Below are 19219 nucleotides of genomic sequence, written 5' to 3' on the forward strand. Positions count from 1 at the left end.
CCGATGGGAATCAGGCAGTCCACGGCCAGCACCCTTTCGCCTTCAACGAAGGAACACCATCCGACGCCACAATTAAGAAACTTCAGCCCAGTGCCAAGCGAAAGGGTCGCGTTGACCCTGTTACGCATAGCCATCTTTGTTTTTCCTACTAGTGTTGCCAGCACACGAATTGTTTTCTAGAGTTGCGAATAATTACCCAGGGTCAACCATGATGAAAACTTAGCTCGATCACTATACAGAACACAGATTGTTACTGTTCAAGTAGAAAAAATAAAAAGTGGTGGAACAAACTGAATTACACCAAAAGGGAGACTGAGAGAGAAAATGAAGAGTGATGTAAAAGGGCAATAAATAAAGCAGGGGCCTCAAATACGTGGCTTGCGGCCTGCGAACCTATATTGTTTGTGTCCCACTGTCTGCACATGACTGTCTTCATGTGACACTTTTTTTTTGCAAGTATGTTCGTGAGCTAAATAGGCACGACTGGCCTAAAGCACTGTTTTCAGGAAGCACCTCAAGTGGTCATGTGTTGAAACATAACTGTGAAAGAAAAACTATTTCAAAATCGGCGTCCAGTTCATTCGACACTACAACAATCGGTATCCACATTGTATTGGAATCCTGTGCGTCAAATATCCTTCAGAACTGAGCTGAATATGACATATGGGAAATGCTCTCCTAGAAAAAGTAACATTAGCTGACAGCTTATAGAAACACCCCTCCTCAACCCACTTTTGTCTAACCGTTGTGTCCCTGTCCTGGCCTTTGCAGGACTAAATTGCGCGACTGTGGCTCGCTGTCCGAGTCAAGTTCGAGACCCCTGATATAGGTGCTCTCGGCTCAAGACAAGCGTTATATGCCGACTGGACTCACAGACAGCCTTGAAAGCCTAATCATGAAAGACAGCACAAACTGAGTGAATGCAGAGATGTAGCATCCACTTTTCTGATTACACTTATCTCTTACATTTTCATACAAGCACACTCAAACTATTTAGTGTACTTTCTTTTTGAGAAGGTAAACTGTCCACGTTAGGAAAAATGCACATTATAAGATGTATCAGGAAAACGATGCAGTGCGCATCAGGAGGAATTACGAAGAGACTCCACCTTTGGACACTTCTCAGTGTCCTCTTTTTGCTGCTCATTGCGTAAGCCTTCAAGCTGGTCTTCAGACTCGATTCGGTCGCTGACGTCCTTGGCGCCTTGACCCTCTCCCAGCCCACCATCCTCGATTTCCTCGAACTCTGGTGCCCCTTCTCGTGCAATCTCTTCACGCCACTCCTCGGGAATGCACAGGCCCTGGTGACACCACGTTTAAAGCAAACACAGAAAAAATGAGCTTCAAGGGCAACGAAGACCTGTTTTGTTACCAATAGGCCACTGACTCGCAAAGAATAGTCTGTGCTGACAGCCTTACAAACCACAGATCGCCATTTTCTAATTTGTAAAAGCATATACAGTTGCATTAGTTTTCACTGGCATTATTATGCCTGTGTTGATTAGTTAACTTTAGTTTATAATGAAAGAAATGATACAGTTGAAGCTTTACAACAATCCTGCACTGGCCGCAAAGATACCCTCATTGTGTCTAATAAACAGAAGCGCGGTGCCTATAATGGACAGCAAATGTCCTTTTGGGAACTTTGACAGCCCACTGGTATTTTCCTGTAAGGTGTAGCAACAACAGTGAATTACGTACATGCACTCTACACTACTGCACACATACAACTATGTGATCCGTGTTTTACGTACAATTGGGACTTTGGCACATCAACTGCAGCCCAGCCAAGCCCTGCTAGTTCTGCCAATGCCATACTGTTTGGACATAGGGGGGTCAGCACATTGATTCATACTCTACTACTGCAGCTTTCAGTATATTCTCATATCACACTTGAGGACAACAAGCGTTGACATTGTGCCAATAGGCTCTCCACAATGGCTTGTCATCAGCCACTCTGTCGATTAGGCTTCTGGGTCTAATCAATATCAGTTCGTACATAATCTGTATGGAGCTTGTAGCAACAATTTAGCAAAGACATATACAATGTCATTATAGTATTTTATAAAACATTACATCCATCTTGCTTGCTATATTAAGGTTTGACGGAAAAGTATGCTTTCAGAGCTCATCTTTGTTTCATAAACTAGTTTTATTATCCATATATTGTTTAATTTAGCAACGTAAAAAAATCTTCACTCCAGCCAGAAGTGCAAAACAGTGACAGTGCAGTGTTGTCACTTGCAGTATGCAATGTTCAGCCCATAAAATATAATGCTTTATCCTAAATCAGAAGAATTATTTATGGCCATACCAGAAATACTTGCATTAAACCTTGAATAAGGCAGCACATAATTAAGAGAAAAATGCAGCCTTATCAAGGACTAGTTGTTGTCGAGGCACAACATATGAATTAATTTATGGCCATACCAGAAATAACTGCATTACACAAACCTTTTATAAAGCGGCACGTAATTAAGAGGAAAATGCAGCCTTATCAAGGACTTGTCGTCAAGGCACAACATGTCTGTTCCTGCCAATTTTTAATCTAGCATTACCATGCACTCATTGCATAAACAATGCAATTTAAAGAGCATGCAGCAGGTTATACCATTTGTATGCTTGACAAATTGCTTGTTGCAGTTTCCATCATTGTGCACATGCCGAGCAGCAAGTAAAAAAAAGTAAGTGCAGAGAATTAGGACCCACTTACCTTCTGGGCTAGACTAGTAAAGACGGATGTGAGCACATACAGCAACTTGAGTTCAGTTCGATGGTATGCAAGCTGCAGAGTCACCAGGTATTGGGCCACTCCCAAATATTGCCGCAGTAGAGGAACCACCCTGGAACTAAGTTTACATAGGAAACATTACAAGCAGGCCTGTGCAAACAGTCTAGTGCTACAAATATACGAACAAATATTACATTATTCAAATTATTCAACAGAAATTGAAAATTTCCATACTTTTAAAGGATTCAAAACGAACAAATAGGTGTATTAATTAGGTCATCGAAAAGATGAAGGTTTCACTGTAGTGATAATTCTCCTCCTCCACCAGCACACCCAACACACACAAAGTAATTCAGTCGAGCCCACCCACATACAACGGCCCTACTTAAAACAAACGTTCACTTAAAACGAACAATATTGGCGTGACCGTGAAAATATACATTGTTTCAATGGCACAAAATCGCACTTACAACGAACGTCTTCAAGCGCCACCGATCAATTACAGCGGAGTCGGTGCTCTGCCGACTTCCCGGGAAACCACTTTCGACCACCGATCAGGCATCGGCGAGGTGCCCATAGATTCTTATTGTTAAATGCCGACCCTGCCTTCACGCCGTAGTAGCTGCCGCTCTCCCCGACCGCTTTTTGTTGCGCACCCCTCCGTTCTTTGCCCCCCCGCTACTCTGAGCACCCTGCATTGCCAAACGAGGCCCGTGCTTTTACACTGCCACCGATCTTTCGAAGACCGGTAGGCCATCTCCCCTGTTTCTGATCGCTGGCACTGTTGTTACTGTCGCCGGCCTGGAGTGACCAGACCACTTGCCGACATCGTCGGCCACCGACTGTATCTGATCGTCTTGTCTTATGGTATCGTTCTAGTGCACGCACGTTTGCTACCCCATCGCCTCTGATAATTCGTGATTCCTTTCGTGTTTAGGATCTGTTCTTACTCACTTCGCACTCTGCCCAGCATGCCCTCCGCCAGCGTGCGGAAGCGTAAAAACAGCGGTTAATTTGCGTGGAACAAAACGCGAAATATCAAAGTCGGTGAGGCCACGCCCATGGCGCAAGAAAACGATTCTGTTACCACAGCCGCCATCGCATTGAACACTGCCGTGCGCACCGATCCACGCAGCCGTGCTTTGTCCTCTGCATGCGCAGGCACTCTTTTAAGCTTTTCTACGCGCGAGTTGCGCGTTTTTCTAACCTTTCAAACAAGCTACCGAACCTGCCTCTTTCCCGCGTGTTTTGGTTTTCAAGGTCGCCTTCCCTCCGTATCCTCCCCTCTCTTCACTCTATTGCAACTCTTTGCCCTTCTCTCGCAAATCTGCTTCCACTCTTGATAACAACTCTTTTGCCCGTCTCCACCGCTCTGCAACGGCAGCCACGCTGGCTCGAATTCAGAAGTTTTGTTTTCCGACTAGAAACGGGCCCAGAGCTGTACCACGCGATCTGGCGTGTACGTCTTGCTCGCTCTCGGTCTGCGTGTGTGGTCAGGTTGGCGGACAGGAGGCCTTGCACGCTTTTTCCTGCCACTCAACAAAACGTGGAAAGTGTGGCCACTTGGCTTGGGTGTAATCAGCACGTTAGGTGCCGCGTTGCGGAGCGCTTGCTCGTAGCTGTTGACCACCTGGCAGCCAACTTGCCACTTCGAGCGTCCCGGTGTTCAGCTGTGGAGATAGTGAATATTTCGCGGGCGGCGGTAACGGCTACATGCGCGCGAAACTTTTCGCGAGGTCGACTTTGTCGACGTTGGGCTCGATGCCGAGCCTGAAGCTTCCGAACAGGACCTCTGCGGCGGCGATTTGTGGCAGCGCATTGTCGACTCAGACATGGGAGAGCGGGTGGGACATCTGTTATGATGGTTTTATTACGGCCAATGATGATGCCGACACCACGGAACCGTGCACAGATTAGGAATGTGAATGCATTGTGAATGAAGTACGTGTCAAGAGCGATTTGAAGGAATCGGTTGCGAGAACGACGAAACTTTAAAGCCAGTGCATCATGCACCTTATGCCACGGGCCTCGGCGAAGAGCATGCTGCCGTTTAAAATAAACTCGAGACCACCCTTATCGCTTCTGCTCTTTGAAACATTGGCATCACGAACTTTTTTGGGCAAAAAATTTTGTGTTTTCATTCACAACTTTTTTAAAAGCTGAGTTTCATTTACTACAAACTTCAGGATATAGCGACCGGATGCCACGTCAGGCTCCGCTTCGTTATAATTGGGCTCGACTGTATGAGCATATCCCAGTTTGCCACTTGCTTTTTTTTTTCTTATCATACCAATGAAATTTTTGTGGCACTTGAATATTCTTATAAATGGTTTGGCCATCTATGAAACTGGAAAAGACCTTCAAGGAATGTCAACTTTCCACTTGCCTTGCTTGGCTGGCTTCAATGCTAGTGCCATGCTTTGCAAGCTGTTGCACCAGGCAATGTGCACAGAGCTCCACCTTCTCCAAGTCAAGCTTGACAAATGCCTGTTGCAGCATTTCTCTCAGGTGCTGCAGTGACTGCTCCGGCTTGGACTTCCCTGGTTCACCAAGCATTGTGTGCAAAGACTGCACTGCTAGGAGCAACCTCCTAACAAGCTTATCTGTGGCTGAGCTCTTGTGTGGTTTAGGTTCTGGGAGCTCCATTTGTTGCCACTTTCTGGAGAGCGCTCCTAAAGACTCGGCAAGTTCAAGCAAGTTTCTGGCTAGTGGTAGTTGGAGAGTGCGGCCAATCTCTTGAGCGTCTTGGCTAAGTGCTGCTAGGTGACTCACCACGTCTCCAAGCAGCTCTATGCTAGGGTGGCCAAGCACACCTGCGCAACAATACACAATATGCTTTCCTTCATGATAAGAAAAAAAAAACTGCCTAAATGGCCTACAAAAATTTTTCATGGTGTAGGAAGCATATGGCATTGAATGCCCTCCCCTGCACAATATCAAGATATCTAGTGCCCTCTAATTGAGCTGACATACTGTTGGAAATAATATTCAGTATTGTGACCGTTTGGGCACGTTAGGCTGCTGGTATAGTAAATCGTAGTGCAGAAATACACAAGAGGCAACAGACGACCTAATGAGCACAGCTCAAGATTGGCACAAGCAAAGAATGTCCCTAGAGCAAAGCCCCTTTTGACAAAATGTTGGCTACAGCAACATTTCTTGTTTAACTTTTTATCAGCTTTTAATATAGCTCAAACAAACTTTGCATGCCCTTCAGTATTTCATTTAATGGAAGTTCAAGGCAGCCAATGCTTCTTGCATGCAAGCTGTGACAGGGCTTAAAGTCTCCCTTCATTCGAAGGGGGAGGGCTCATAGGTAGGTGACCAATACAGAGAGGGCACGCTAAAGCACGCATAAATTATATATACTAGTATATATAGTGTGTACAAGTCACTTTCGTCTCAGCTGATACATGCCACGGGCGTTTTACACGCGCAGCACTGTTATGCCAACTTCCTCTGGAGTTGAAATGCTCATGAATGCTATACAAGGGGATATGTTATTCCGAGTGCATTTAGGGCATTTGTGTATTTAATTTGCCTGTAGAACCAAGAACTAACCTTTGGAAAATATTTCTCAAAATATCTTTGGATGTAGAGAACTAAAAATGTGTAATTTCAAAGCAATAACTCCAGCTTCAACGCAGAACAGTTCCTTACAGCATTGAGAATCTCAGGCACAAGGCTGTATTCTATATTCACGCCTACATACAAAGCAGGCAAAGTACATGAATCTTTGGCATTATGCAGCCTCTTAATACAGAACTAAATAAATGACAATTTACAGGTAACAAAAAGATACCAAAGCGAACCTTCACTATTTTACGAGCAGATAGCTTTATGCGCATGTGCCTCATAAAACGGTACACTGCACTCAGAAGATCAGTAGAACAGGGTGGTGACTTGTCATGATCAGGGTCTCAAGGAAATGCATCCAAAGGTACAATGATACCTGTTTTACTCGCACTACATCAACCAAAAAAAATTGCTATTAATTAAAACATTATTCTGGCAACCAGAGCATTACGGTTTTCCCACACAAGGCAATACAAAAACAAAAAAAAATCGTCAGCACTTGTCGAATTGGTGCTTACAGCTACGGTCTGCTTTCAGAAAGTGGGGAGGCTGGAACCTCATGGACCCTGCCTGACTTTAAGCCCCGGGCTGCAAGTTGCACAGTCAAGGGCAGCTGATTAACACCACATAAAACTTCAGCTGCAATTTTTCCCCATCACTTCATGCTTCAGAAACAGCAATTAATGAACCCATGCAGCAGCCATAACGAGTGTGTGGTTGTCCTGCAGCAGTCTTGGTGAATCTGGGTACCATCTCTGAAATCCATTTCGAATACAGTTGGCACATTTTGTCTCACCTCTGAAGGCAGGGTGTGACAGCTGCTGTCCACATCTTTGAAGCAAGGCTAGTTGCGGTTCAAGCCTTGCCACGGCTTCTTTAATTGGGCTTTCAGCTGATTCAGCAGGCTCTGGCCAGGCTTTCAACAGTACCAATATTTGTTCCATCTGGTAGCTGCTCTGGAATATCGCTGAGGCCAGCTTCTCCTGCCAACCAAAGTTCAAATGTCTTCATAAAGAAATAGTATATGAAAAATTGTTTCATTCTGCATCAACAACAGTTAAGCAAACAAGGAGACCTACCAGAAAATGATTTAAACACCTATATTGTGAATGCTCTTGCAAATAATTTGATAGGGGTATATGCAATACTTGATTCTCTATGACTACAACATGGTCCTCTATAGATTATGTGTATTCTTACATATATGCAGATATACTGTAAATTATGCAGTACAAGTATGTAACATATTATTGATTTTCTTTGTCTCATTTAAATCTTCTGTAGCACTGAATGATACCTGTCTACATTGCTTGTTTCACATGCTGTCACATACAACAGCCCCATAAGCGTAAACATTGGTGTTGCGGTTTTATCATGGCTTATAAACAACGCAGGTGAAGTAGTGTGTTAACAACAGAATCTCAGTGCTACGTGGCAATCTGATGTGGAATCAGAAATATTCTTATCGCCCGAAGCTTCATTGTCTGACCGTGATAAGAGGTGGTTGCGCAACAGTATTTGGTTTACATTCATTTGTGTCGTGCGTTAAGCTTTGGGACGCATGTCAGCCATCGTGCTGCATTTGCTCCAGCTCGCAGTATTGCTTTGATGGCACTCAGTCGAAGCGTGTCCGACCCGATTTGCCGTGACCACATAGTGTGGCGCCCGTATGGCACCCCACGAAGTGCATCAGCACCTGGGACTGTTGAGTGTTTCCGAGTTCCTGTTAACTCAGGAAAAAGAAACCGACCCCTATGTGGGCAACAAAAGGGGTGGGATTAGAAACGTCATTGTGACGACCCCCTAATTACCTCACGGCACTGTAGGCCTGCGCATGAATGGGTCCCTTCCAGGACTCAGCGTGGCGGGGTGAACCCTCGCATCGGTTCGGCTGCAGCCCAGCCGCATGCTGTTCGCGTGCTTACAAGGTGCCTCCATTTCAAGGCGGGGAGTTTGCGTTGCGACACCGTGCGATTGCCAACAACCTTTTGCCATGGTCCGGCTTACTTCTGGTGGCCTTCGGAAGCGGGCGGGCTTGCGACATGTGCAAGCGTGACCGATATCGCAGTAATTGAGCACACGGTCGGCGATTTGGTGAGTACTGTCGCACTGACATGTTTTCGATTGCTTTCGCGTTAATCCTTGCAAATGAGCTTATAAGTGGAGCCACGTGCGGTCAGCGAGCGGTTACCTTACAGCACACATGGGACAGGCGGATTATTGCCTCATCATCAAGAAGTTGACGTGTTACAGGGAAGCCGTTCTACGGCCACAAACTCCAGTACGTGTAACTCTTTATGTGTAGATAATTGTGCGCCGCTGAGCTTGCCCAGGTCTCTATGACTTTTTTTTTCTAGTTTTATTTTATTTACATTTTGGTTGTTGGGTTGTTTGCAGAGAGGGCATAAGCCCTCACATGGTGTCCTTGTGGCGGGCTTTTGGTTAACCAAGTGTACTGTCCTATCAGAGAACAAACAGGTGAAGATTCGCCGAGAGTTGTGTAAGGGCAGAGCACCAAGGAAATAAGAAGAGGCCCCGGAGGTGTTAAGCATGGTTGGCTCTGCCGAATCCCGTAGGGGTCGCCCTACAGAAGACGGTACATTGCCAAAGTGTTTTCTGTTTTCTGTAACTTTTTTTGTTCGTTCTCATGTAAATTCTGTATGGTCTGTAAATACAAGTTTTTCTCAGCCTCACTAAAACTTCTCTAACGTTTTTACTTCATATTCAAGCCACCAACCAGTCAATCGCCGCTATTTGCATAACGGCAGTACTTTTATTCTCCCACTTTGCTATATCACCTCAAGTGGTGTATCTAGGGTGCCGAGTGGGGAGAGCTGATTTCTACAACATTGAAAGAACCTGAATTTTACTTTAATATAATAAAAAAAGCTAAACCATTTTCCAAACTGTGATACAAGCACAGACCGTTTCTTTCCATCAAAAGAATTCGTGGGCACTACTGTAAGACTCACGCAAATGAACCAATAAAAGACGGCGCAGCTGGCTTCCGAGAGTCAAATCTGCACTTGAGGCACTTTCCAGAGTGCCTCAAGCTCCACCGTAATCATAAACAAAGATCGGCATGAGCGCTGAAACGCCTCGTGCCTTCTTGTTTTGCTTTTATCACTTTCAATCTACCGTTGCGTTAGACGTTTATCTTCGGAGCTTGTAGTCGCTATTGACGATCGCATCACAACAACCATGGTTTTCACGTGGCGGTTGCAGCAAACGGCACTTCCATTTTTAAACCGCGAGCACTCGCCGCGCACACATGCCTTCAAAACTAAGTCGCTTGTTGATATATTTATGATTGCTTCAGGCGCAGTCTTGTCAACAGCATTTGCAGAAACAAGCGCCGCTTTACTGGGTGAGCGTTCAAAGTGCGTGTACTTTACGCGGTTTTAACAGTTACGTCGTTGCCATTCGAGACCGTGTCAAGAGTGACCGCTGTTTTCTTGGGCCAGCACATTACTCTCGGCCACTGCATGACGGTTTGGTACCGAACATTCGAATTTGAACCTACTAGCCACAGTAGAATTCGGCCCCTCAATTTCACGAATTTGAATCATACAGATTCTAGTGTGCGATAGTGCTGACAGTTTCGCAAAAAGCCTGGATCGGACTCGGTTTAATTTTTGTTGATGCAGCCAGATCACGCACATAAACTTTGATTTCCAGGAGATTTTGCAGCCAACCGTACAATCATGAAAAATGGCAGAAATCCGGGAGTCTCCCTGAAAGTCCAGAAGACCTGGCAGGTATGCTATCACCCAGCTTTGTTCTTTCTTTTCCCAGTATTTGCAATGAATACATGTCTTAATAGATGTATTAGCTACAATTATTTCTCACAAACGCTCTTCATTTTTTCATTTCCTGGTAGCAAGCCCTCTATAACAGTTTTTAGTTTGCGACAGCCCGTTCTGTGGTTGTACTTACCTGTGTTTCATGTTCATATAAATGAAATGAATAAATTAATGCCACAGCTCAATCTTTTGACATTCTCCCATTACTTATTAAATTGGAATGTAATGAAAGAAGAAATACACAAACTTGTACATATGGTTAATATGCAGCCTAATGTCCCGAACTGATACCAAATCCAATGGCTCCAAGATACAGTAATGGCATGCACAAGTTTTTGCAGAACAGAGGCTTCTACAAGCTGTTGGCTCACTTTATTCACCCATCTTTACAATCCATGAGCTAGAATATGCAGGTCTCTTTTTACCATGATGCAATGCAGCATCATTAAGTCCTCCATATGTAGGGAGGAGTATATCAACTCACTCCTCAAACCTGTTTGTTTCCCTGTTCTACTGTCATGTGCACCAAGGAACAGACATTCCATAGGTGGAATCTTGTCTTACTCGACTCTCCAGATTATTCACATGCAGTTCTATGAGTAATGCGAATCAGCACTCAAGATGGTTTTCACTGTCCAACTTCACCAAAGTAAACTACACTTTCTGCACCAACATCTTTCAGTAAAACACAGAACTTCCTGACACATTACAGCGAGACCATGCTTGTCCAAGCCCTCACCTTCCATTGGTCGAGGAAAGCCTGTTGTGGAAGTGGTCCTTTTGAAGATTCCTCAAGAGAAGTTGCTAGATGCCTACAAAAATATAGAAAAAGCAGAATAAAATATAAGAAAAACGTGGTCACCACTGCTCTTTAATCTACTTACTGTAGCTTTTCCAGTTTGTGAACTGCGTCGCAGGAACGACTGCGATCTTCCACAGCCAGGGTGGCCAAGTGACCCGCGAATCCACAGCACCTTTCCATCAACTGTGGGTCAAATTCCTGGTGACAAAAATTCACAAGATATCTCCAATCCTGCTGAGTGTGCTGACAAGTAGGCTTGTGTGAATAATAAATTATAGGTTCGCAGTGAATTTGAAGTGAAGAGTGATTTCATAAAATAATTTGGCACCGAATTCGAATAGTATATATATCACATAATTTAAAGAAAAATGATTGGCTTGTGAAAATATTCGAACAAATAGTAGAGTACAGTAGACTCTCAGTAAACAGAAATTGAAGGAACCGGAAAAATATGTTCTATTTAACAGGAGTTCCGTTCACTCAGAGGTGAACATGGGTGCATAATACAAGCCCGAATCCAAGCATTGCAAAAGGAATAGTTCCGTTTGAGCAGTAGTTTCGTTTAACAGATTTCCGTTTACTGAGAGTCTACTGTATTCGAACTGGTTTCGACTCGAACTTAAATTATTGAAAATTTCAAAGTATTCGCAATGAACGAATAGATGTATATTAATCAGCATGTAACTGCCTGTAAAGATGATTTCACTGCAGTGTAGGTGTGCTAAGTCATGAAAGTACCTGTTTAGAAGAGATCCGCAAAAGCTCCCTTCAAATTTAAAGGGGCCCTGCAACACTTTTTGAGCATGGTCAGAAAACGCTCTGCTGATCGGTAGTCAAGGCTACCGAGAACATGCGAGACAAATATTGCAGCTCAGCACGCCGGTCTGCAATTCACAATAAATTCTAGAAGTCAGCTAAAAATTGCTCCTTTCTCTCGACAGATGACGGCACAAGCTCAAAAATGACTCGTTACAGCCATTGTATCAGCCATTGACTGATTTGAGCATGGCACGCTCGGTCATTACTGGGGCCGCCGCGGGAGGCCACCACTTGTCCGTGCGTACGTGTGCGATGGCACTGAAAATTTGCATATTCGAAGAAATAAACAATGAGAGTGAATGTGCTCAAGGTCACGAGGCATACGTGACGTATCTTCTTTCCCCGTACCATACCTCCCTGCTTGGCTTCTAGCACTTTCATTGGGATGAAAAGAGAGAATGAAATTGCAGGATGCAACAGCTCTTTGCAACTCCGCTCATACTGGACTGATTCTAAAAATTTTTTGCGACGGTGAATTCCTAAGGCAATAAGCTTCATTAGTGAATCCATTCCATGGCTACTAAAAAAAGTGTTGCGGGGGCCCTGCATAGAGGCCCCATTCCCATTTTTAAAAATATTGGGTAGGTTAGTTAGGTCATGATAAATATGCCCTTTTTTCTTTATATGTAATATATACTATTCGAATTCGATTCAAAATTATTCGACTAAAATCACTATTCACTTCGAATTGCCTTTGAACCTAAAATTCACTATTTGCACAAGCCTAAAAAAATGAGCATATTTAATATGACCCAAATAACCTGCATAATATTTTATTAAATTGAAACAAGGCATGTGCAAATGTAGTATTCTTCTTGGTTCAAAGGGAAGTCGCAGCAACATTGAATAGTGGCAGGATTTGACTTTCCGTAGAATGCAAGTGATAACATGTAAAATAGGCTATGTTTTAACATTCAGTATAGTTGGAGCCTGTGAGCCGTTTTGTAAAGCTTTTAAACTTACAAAATCATGAATCAATGAGAGGGTAATATGTTCATTTAAACTTGAAGAGGTGCTTTATGGCAGAGCAAATTTCTCCTCGATAGGTGTATTTGCAGTATACCTAGCACCCTCCCACTCCAGTGTAACAACCTATACATGCAGACTAATATAATACACTTAATGGTTCATTTTGAACAGTACTTCAATATTTTCAATAATTTAAATTCGAACCAAAGCACTCGAATATTCACACAAGCGTACTCACCAGCATACAATGCAAAACATTAAGCACATTTTCTAGGGTTTCGACACTTGAAGGGATCGTGAAACGTCTTTTGAAAATTTTCAACTACGTGCGTATCCAGAATCCTGGCTGTCCATTCAATAATATACCTTGACTCATTTCATTGCAAGAGTTTATTTAATAGCTATGCAAGTACAATTTCGATTTCTCACTAACACTCCCTTCAACAGTACAGCTGAAGTCACTAGAAGCCAGCCAATGAAAAGTGTCTGTCATTGACTAAACATGGCGATGCAGCGATGTTTGCTGAGCCATAGTTGATCAAGGTTCATAGCATTATACAATTTAGATTGCAGAGTCGTAAGCTGCCATGAACGTTGTTGTGAACAATGTTCATGACCAAATCCTCAGCTCATGAACAAATCCTCAGCTCGCACTATCATCCCGATGAACCCACCGCAGGAGACGACTGTTTGGCCCAGCCACCACACATCAAAAAAGAGCCGCTCATGTCTCATGTGCTACCACCCAACTTCGCCGCCAGGCGTCACTGCTAGTGCTACCACGCTAACCATAATGATAATGATGGTTAACCCTGCGCCACCTACTGCACAATGGTTGTTAACATTAAATGCAGCCTATCCGTCATGCAAATAGGCGCAAGTAATAGTAGCAGTAGAAAACATTATTATGTACATAATCCAGACAGGCTTGAACTCCAGTGCCCCAAGGAATATACAGGGTGAAGAGCGAAGTCTGTCCGGCAGGGTGGTGCCCCTATTCCAGGGCCCCACTGGCGCGAGCCATCCGTTCAGCTCTGTGGATAAGCCGCAGCTGATCCACTAGGGCTGGGCTAGACAGCAGCGCCTCCCATTCCTCCCACGTGCCAGCGGTGTCGTGTTCTTCGTCGTGCTCTGCACACTCCCACGTGATGTGAAAAAGAGTGTTGGGGTGGCTCCACACCACGGGCATATATCTCTGTACGCCGTGGGGTACATCAGGTGAAGAGTGTGCAGATTTATGTAAGTGTTAGTCTGTATTTTTCTTAGCGCTGTTGCCTCCGCAGCGCTGAGCTTGCTGTGAGGACGTGGATACAGCTGCCTATTTTCTCTATAGTACTTTAAAATTGTTGCGAAGCAAGGGTCCAGGGGTGTAGGGTCATCACTTGCATTGGCTTGAGTGGCTCGGTGATTTGTGAAGCCTCGAGCCGCCTCATCCGCGTGCAGGTTCCCTGTCACGCCCTCGTGCCCCGGTGCCCAAGTCACAGCCTGTACGTATTTCACTGTGGAGTCCCATCCTGTCCCAACCAATATACGGAGCGCTTGTGCTCCAATTTTGCCCTTTAGATAGTTTCTGCAAGCTTTTTGCGAATCTGAAATGACTGTTAAAGGAGCGTTTCGCGTCCATCCCTCTTTTATTGCGAGTGCTATGGACACTTCTTCTGCTTGTGTTGTCGACGCCTGATCTATTGAAGAGCAGGCTGTAGTTTTCCCTCAATGGTCGGTGACTACACACACATATCTCTTTTCATTGGTCTGATAAGGCGCAGCGTCAATGAATCTGGCCGTGTTTAAAAATCTTGTCATTTTGTCAATGTAGTCAGCCCTTGCCTTTCTTCTTCCAGCACGCAGAGTAGGATCCATGTTGCTTGGTATTGGCAAGCAACTCTAAGTTCGCTTGGTACTTCTTTAGTTTCTTGGTGTGTTTGTAATAAAGTATCGCGCCCTAGTTTTGTTAGGACTGCTCTGCCCGTTGGGGTCTGGAGAAGGCGATTTTCTTGCGCAAGTAACTGGGCCTCGGATAAAGAGGCGCAAACAACTTTACACGAGGTGCCAGCACTCCTACAAAGATTAGTTTCTTCTTGGCACTTTGATTCAGCAACAGACAATTATGATTAGTGGAGCCAGCGGATGAATAAGAAAGAAAAGCATGGATACCTTACTAGGGCAGCTGGCAGCCAAGGCGGCAACACTTGCGATGCAACGATAGTAGTAGCGATGGCAACCAGCATGGTTCCGACTCATGGACTGATCCACGACTGGAGGCAGGCTATTCCTCATGGCTTCTGAGAGCTCAAGCGCTGGTGCCTCCAGCATGCTATGCGCTGTTGGCCCGAACAGCTGGCCCTTGCGGTAAGACAGACCTGTACATATGACAGTGTGCTGAGTGTAAAGGCTGCGGCAAAAGAGTATATTCCAGATGCAAGACACAAAAATAGCAAGACATATGCACAGTATCTTTGCAATTGATAATGTTACAATCCCTTTGTTCCCCTCTGTTTTCTTCTCCATATAATGTGATAGTCGTGAGATCCTAGAAATGGTGCAGTTAGATATAAAAGCGCAGCAAGGCAGAAAATTGAGTATAGAAACTGAAACTCAGGGAGGGTAAAGCAAAAAAAAGAGTTTTAAGAAAGGCAATACCATGCAAAAAAAGCAAGCAAAGCAACATCTTGGAGGATGCTGATGTATGGCTTTTGAGAATGCAACACAATAGCACTATCAGGCCCCGTTAACATCACTCACTAGCCACGCTTGGCTTTTCGGTGGACACCTCAACAGTGCTGTGAGAAAAGAAACGTTATCCACTTGCCGAGTCAGAAGAGCCAAGCTCCAACTTCTGCAGAATACACAGGTTGTTTTTTTGTACTTACCCATATTGGCCAATGTCTTGAAAAGATTAGCCAGGGCCTTGCGTTTCAACTGCTGGACGAGGCGCACCTGCCTCTTGCGATCCTCACGCTTGGATTCGGGTTCAGACTGGCCACCACCCATTTTGGCCTGCACTTACAAACAAGCCCGTGTGTTTTTATTTTCCCCAAGCATTGACACAATGACGCAGTGGTGTAACAAATTTCAATGCACAAATCAGTCATAACATTGCCTAAGAAGACAGGGTAGGCAGAGTTGAACAAAAACACAGACAAGCTTAAAACATGCATAGGCACAGTAGTTTTTGTGTATAAAAATGCACTACTCTGCATCACTGCAGTATCACTGGAACAAACGTCGTATCAGATGCATTGTTGGGGGGCGGGGGGGGTGCACATGAAGTTGAACCTCTGAACAGACTGTTAGATTGATATTTCATACCACTCTACCATTGCTTTGACAGCAGAACAGTACAATTTGAAAGCCAAGGAAAATCTGAAACCCACTCCTGATACTGTGCCTTTGTTGTGTGTGGCATGTAGCTAATAAAATTACATTTAAACCTTGATATAATGTACCTCAATACATATAACAAAATTTTCTTTATATAAAAAGTATCAATGTTGAGCTGTTATATTTCCTTTTTCCTTTATGTATTCAGTATCTTATCTTCTATCAGTTTTCATAAGGATGAAGAGATGTCCCTGGTGACATGTGATGCATGACTCCCCAACCCCCCCCCCCCCCCTTTTTTTTTTGACGTATGATGGATGAATTGAAAACTTTTCTAATCAGATCAACCTGGACACCACCTTCTGGAAAAATGTGAGTCCACATAAACATCTGTTGACTTGCCCTAAATTAGCAGCAGCATTTCTGCTTCACCCTTCCACCGCAATGGCATATAAATAAAAAGGTATATTTTGACACAGCACAGTGAATGGTGCTCCACACTATATAAAAGTGGATACATAGCATAAGAAACGTGTAGCATTATTTGGCATGGAAGAAACATGATTAAGATGACCAGAAAATTTACTCCGTTGAGGCATGGTAATAGCAGAAATCTCTACAGCTGCAACACAAGGCACTTTTTGTGAACCATTTCGTTTTCTGTGTTCTTCGTCCTAAAACTTAGTTACATGACAACATTAGTTGCATGTGTGACTGTTAAGCCAGCAACTACGAAGCAGTAGGAAATGCCACCATACCAAGATGACATCCTCTTGCTCAAATGCCTCCACAGTGGCAGCTACTTCAGCAGCCAGGTCATCCAGTTCTTGCGTCAGCTCCACTGCCTCCATGTTGCGCATCACTCGATTTAGAAGCTGCCGCATTCGGAATGCATAACGGTGCTGTCCATCCTAGCAAGAGAACAGTTTCTGAAGAAATTGAATTTCCCACTTGCACTCAATACACTTATTACAGAAGAAAGCAATCAGCCCAGATGCCTTCACATGGAAAAGACATACAAGACATAAGAACACAGAAAAAAGAGAAAGCTTGCCCCTTCTGATGACAAGCACTGATCTCAACTTTGAAACCCAACACAAAACCAAAACTGCCAGGCAACAACTTTAGGACAGCCACAGGGATGGTAACTGTATAGCTTTCTTTTCAAAAGCCTTTAAATAGCACACAAGCAGTTGACGCATGCACCAGGTGGCTTTCACAACAACACAAGTCCAAGCATGTTGCTGCTGAGATTTATTTAGTGCATCATGGGCACCACCATAACCCAGGCACCACCATAACACAGAGGCTGCGCCAATAGGGTGAGGAGCCACATGTTGTAGGTCATACACAAATGCATAGCAAAGCTTTTTGTCGGTATAAAATAAGTTACTTTTTTGAGCTTTTTGTATCACTTTATAATAATATACCACACGTACAATTTTGAAAAAAGCTTTTCTATACGTTAACCGAGTCAAGCTGCACATTTTACAGTGCTGACTCCAGCTTCAGTTGGATTTCCAAGAAGATGTGATGACCTCAATATGTAGTTTTTAACACATACACTGTCAGTGCTATCTTGTTTTTTCTTTCCTGCATATGTTTTTTTATCTTTCTCTCCCTCTCTTTTTTTTTTTTCATAGATATGTTATACATTATGAATGACAAAACCTGTTTGATTTGGTGCCAACACTCGTAATCTTGGCACGAAAAATAGTTCCAGCAAACAATGCTCACACATCTATATATAAATAATCCTTTGACAGGTTGATGGACTGTACTGCAGTAACATAAGCCCACACAAATATGTGAGATAAGTAACTGCATATCGGCAATCACTGCACAAGGCTCAGAGGAGTGTCACAGTATTGTGACGGAACAAAGGCATGGCACAAAGTGTGATGCTTCAAGTCGCCCCTGCCATTACCTGTTCTCTGTATTCGTCTTCTTCAGAACACATGCTATCCAGGACCCTAAAGTGGTTCTCATTATTCTTTACAAAGTCATCAATAGCATAGATTGCATAAATAGACTACATAGTGCACAAATTGTTTAATTTATAACATATCTGCAAAGATGTGGATCACTAAAGATTGCAGCGGTGTTGCCACACCAAGTTTTCCAGCTGTCTGTTGGGGGCCACGGCATTGTTTTGCGATGCCATTTGTGCATTAGGCATGACTGGTTTCTAAGCATTTAAAAAGTATGAGAGGCTGCATTTATGGTGATATCTGGTGCACATGCACATAGATCAATAAAGCAGACAAGCACAAAGTGTGGCCTCTGTGATCAACTGTGTGCCAGCGGAGCATTGTGGAAGCACAAGTTTAGCCCGAATTATTACTCACTGAGGACATTGAGGAGAAAAAGCACAGCTTCTGAAGGTGTTTAATTACACAGTGCTTTGCTAAGTTATAGTGCAAGTGATTAACACTAGCTGTAGCCTAACTGCATAACTCGCAAAATACTTTTTGAGGGACCCTTTTTTAAAGCAGGTATGTTCTTTTATGAGACGAGCAGCTTGGCAACTTAGATGTACTTTACACCCCAGAGGGACAAGAGCTTGGCGACGTTACTAACCGAAAAAACATGTCGAAGAAAAGCCTATTAGCTATATTCTAATAAACTTTGAAATTCTAACAGCAGTCAAGAACAAAGAAGAAACAAGAGGGGCATGACACTCCACTGAAATTGAAATCGGTAGAGAGAGGTAAGTGAAAACGGGTATTGGCCTAACCCCACGTTTTGGCACAGGACCCAGAAATTGGCAAGGCCTGAACTTCAGGCAGAGGGAACTTGGCTCTTTGAACTCCGCTTCCTTGGTCAAACCATTGAATGCACAGCGGGCATCTTGGTCAAGCACTTGCTGCAGCCACAAGAGAGAGAAAACAAATTTCTGTTCAATGTGATGATATCAGTTATTTTTTTTTCTTAATTGTTGTAAACAAGCCTTCTGTGAAATAGCTGTAACACCTTGTATTTTTATTTTGTTTTGTTTTTTTACCTCTGTTCTATGAATGCCTATATCTCAATTTACGCTACTCACAATCTGAAGCCTCGGGCACACAAAAAAGACACGACGCAGCTATATTCAGTGTGCGAAATGCCCTTAGTTTTCCGTGCGCTTCCGTAATGAAAATGGTGCATTACAATTACATTACATTACATTACATTACAAAGATTTCACTGCACACAGGC

The 19219-nt window shown here is 43.8% G+C and overlaps 1 protein-coding gene across 1 annotated transcript in view; it reads right to left on the reverse strand.

The window, feature by feature from the left end:
* Positions 1–19219, reverse strand: part of LOC119174009 (midasin) — a 213071-nt gene that overhangs the window by 32212 nt on the left and 161640 nt on the right. Inside the window, exons 59-68 of the mRNA XM_075894860.1 lie at positions 18759–18887; positions 16780–16932; positions 15571–15697; positions 14855–15060; positions 10995–11110; positions 10850–10922; positions 7104–7290; positions 5118–5544; positions 2714–2849; positions 1110–1301 (exon numbers count right to left, since the gene is read on the reverse strand). Coding sequence (XP_075750975.1) covers positions 1110–1301; positions 2714–2849; positions 5118–5544; positions 7104–7290; positions 10850–10922; positions 10995–11110; positions 14855–15060; positions 15571–15697; positions 16780–16932; positions 18759–18887 — 1746 coding nt within the window. The remainder of the gene's footprint in view (positions 1–1109; positions 1302–2713; positions 2850–5117; positions 5545–7103; positions 7291–10849; positions 10923–10994; positions 11111–14854; positions 15061–15570; positions 15698–16779; positions 16933–18758; positions 18888–19219) is intronic.

This window comes from Rhipicephalus microplus, chromosome 5 (genome assembly GCF_043290135.1).
Source record: "Rhipicephalus microplus isolate Deutch F79 chromosome 5, USDA_Rmic, whole genome shotgun sequence".
In the NCBI taxonomy this organism is placed as follows: domain Eukaryota; kingdom Metazoa; phylum Arthropoda; class Arachnida; order Ixodida; family Ixodidae; genus Rhipicephalus; species Rhipicephalus microplus.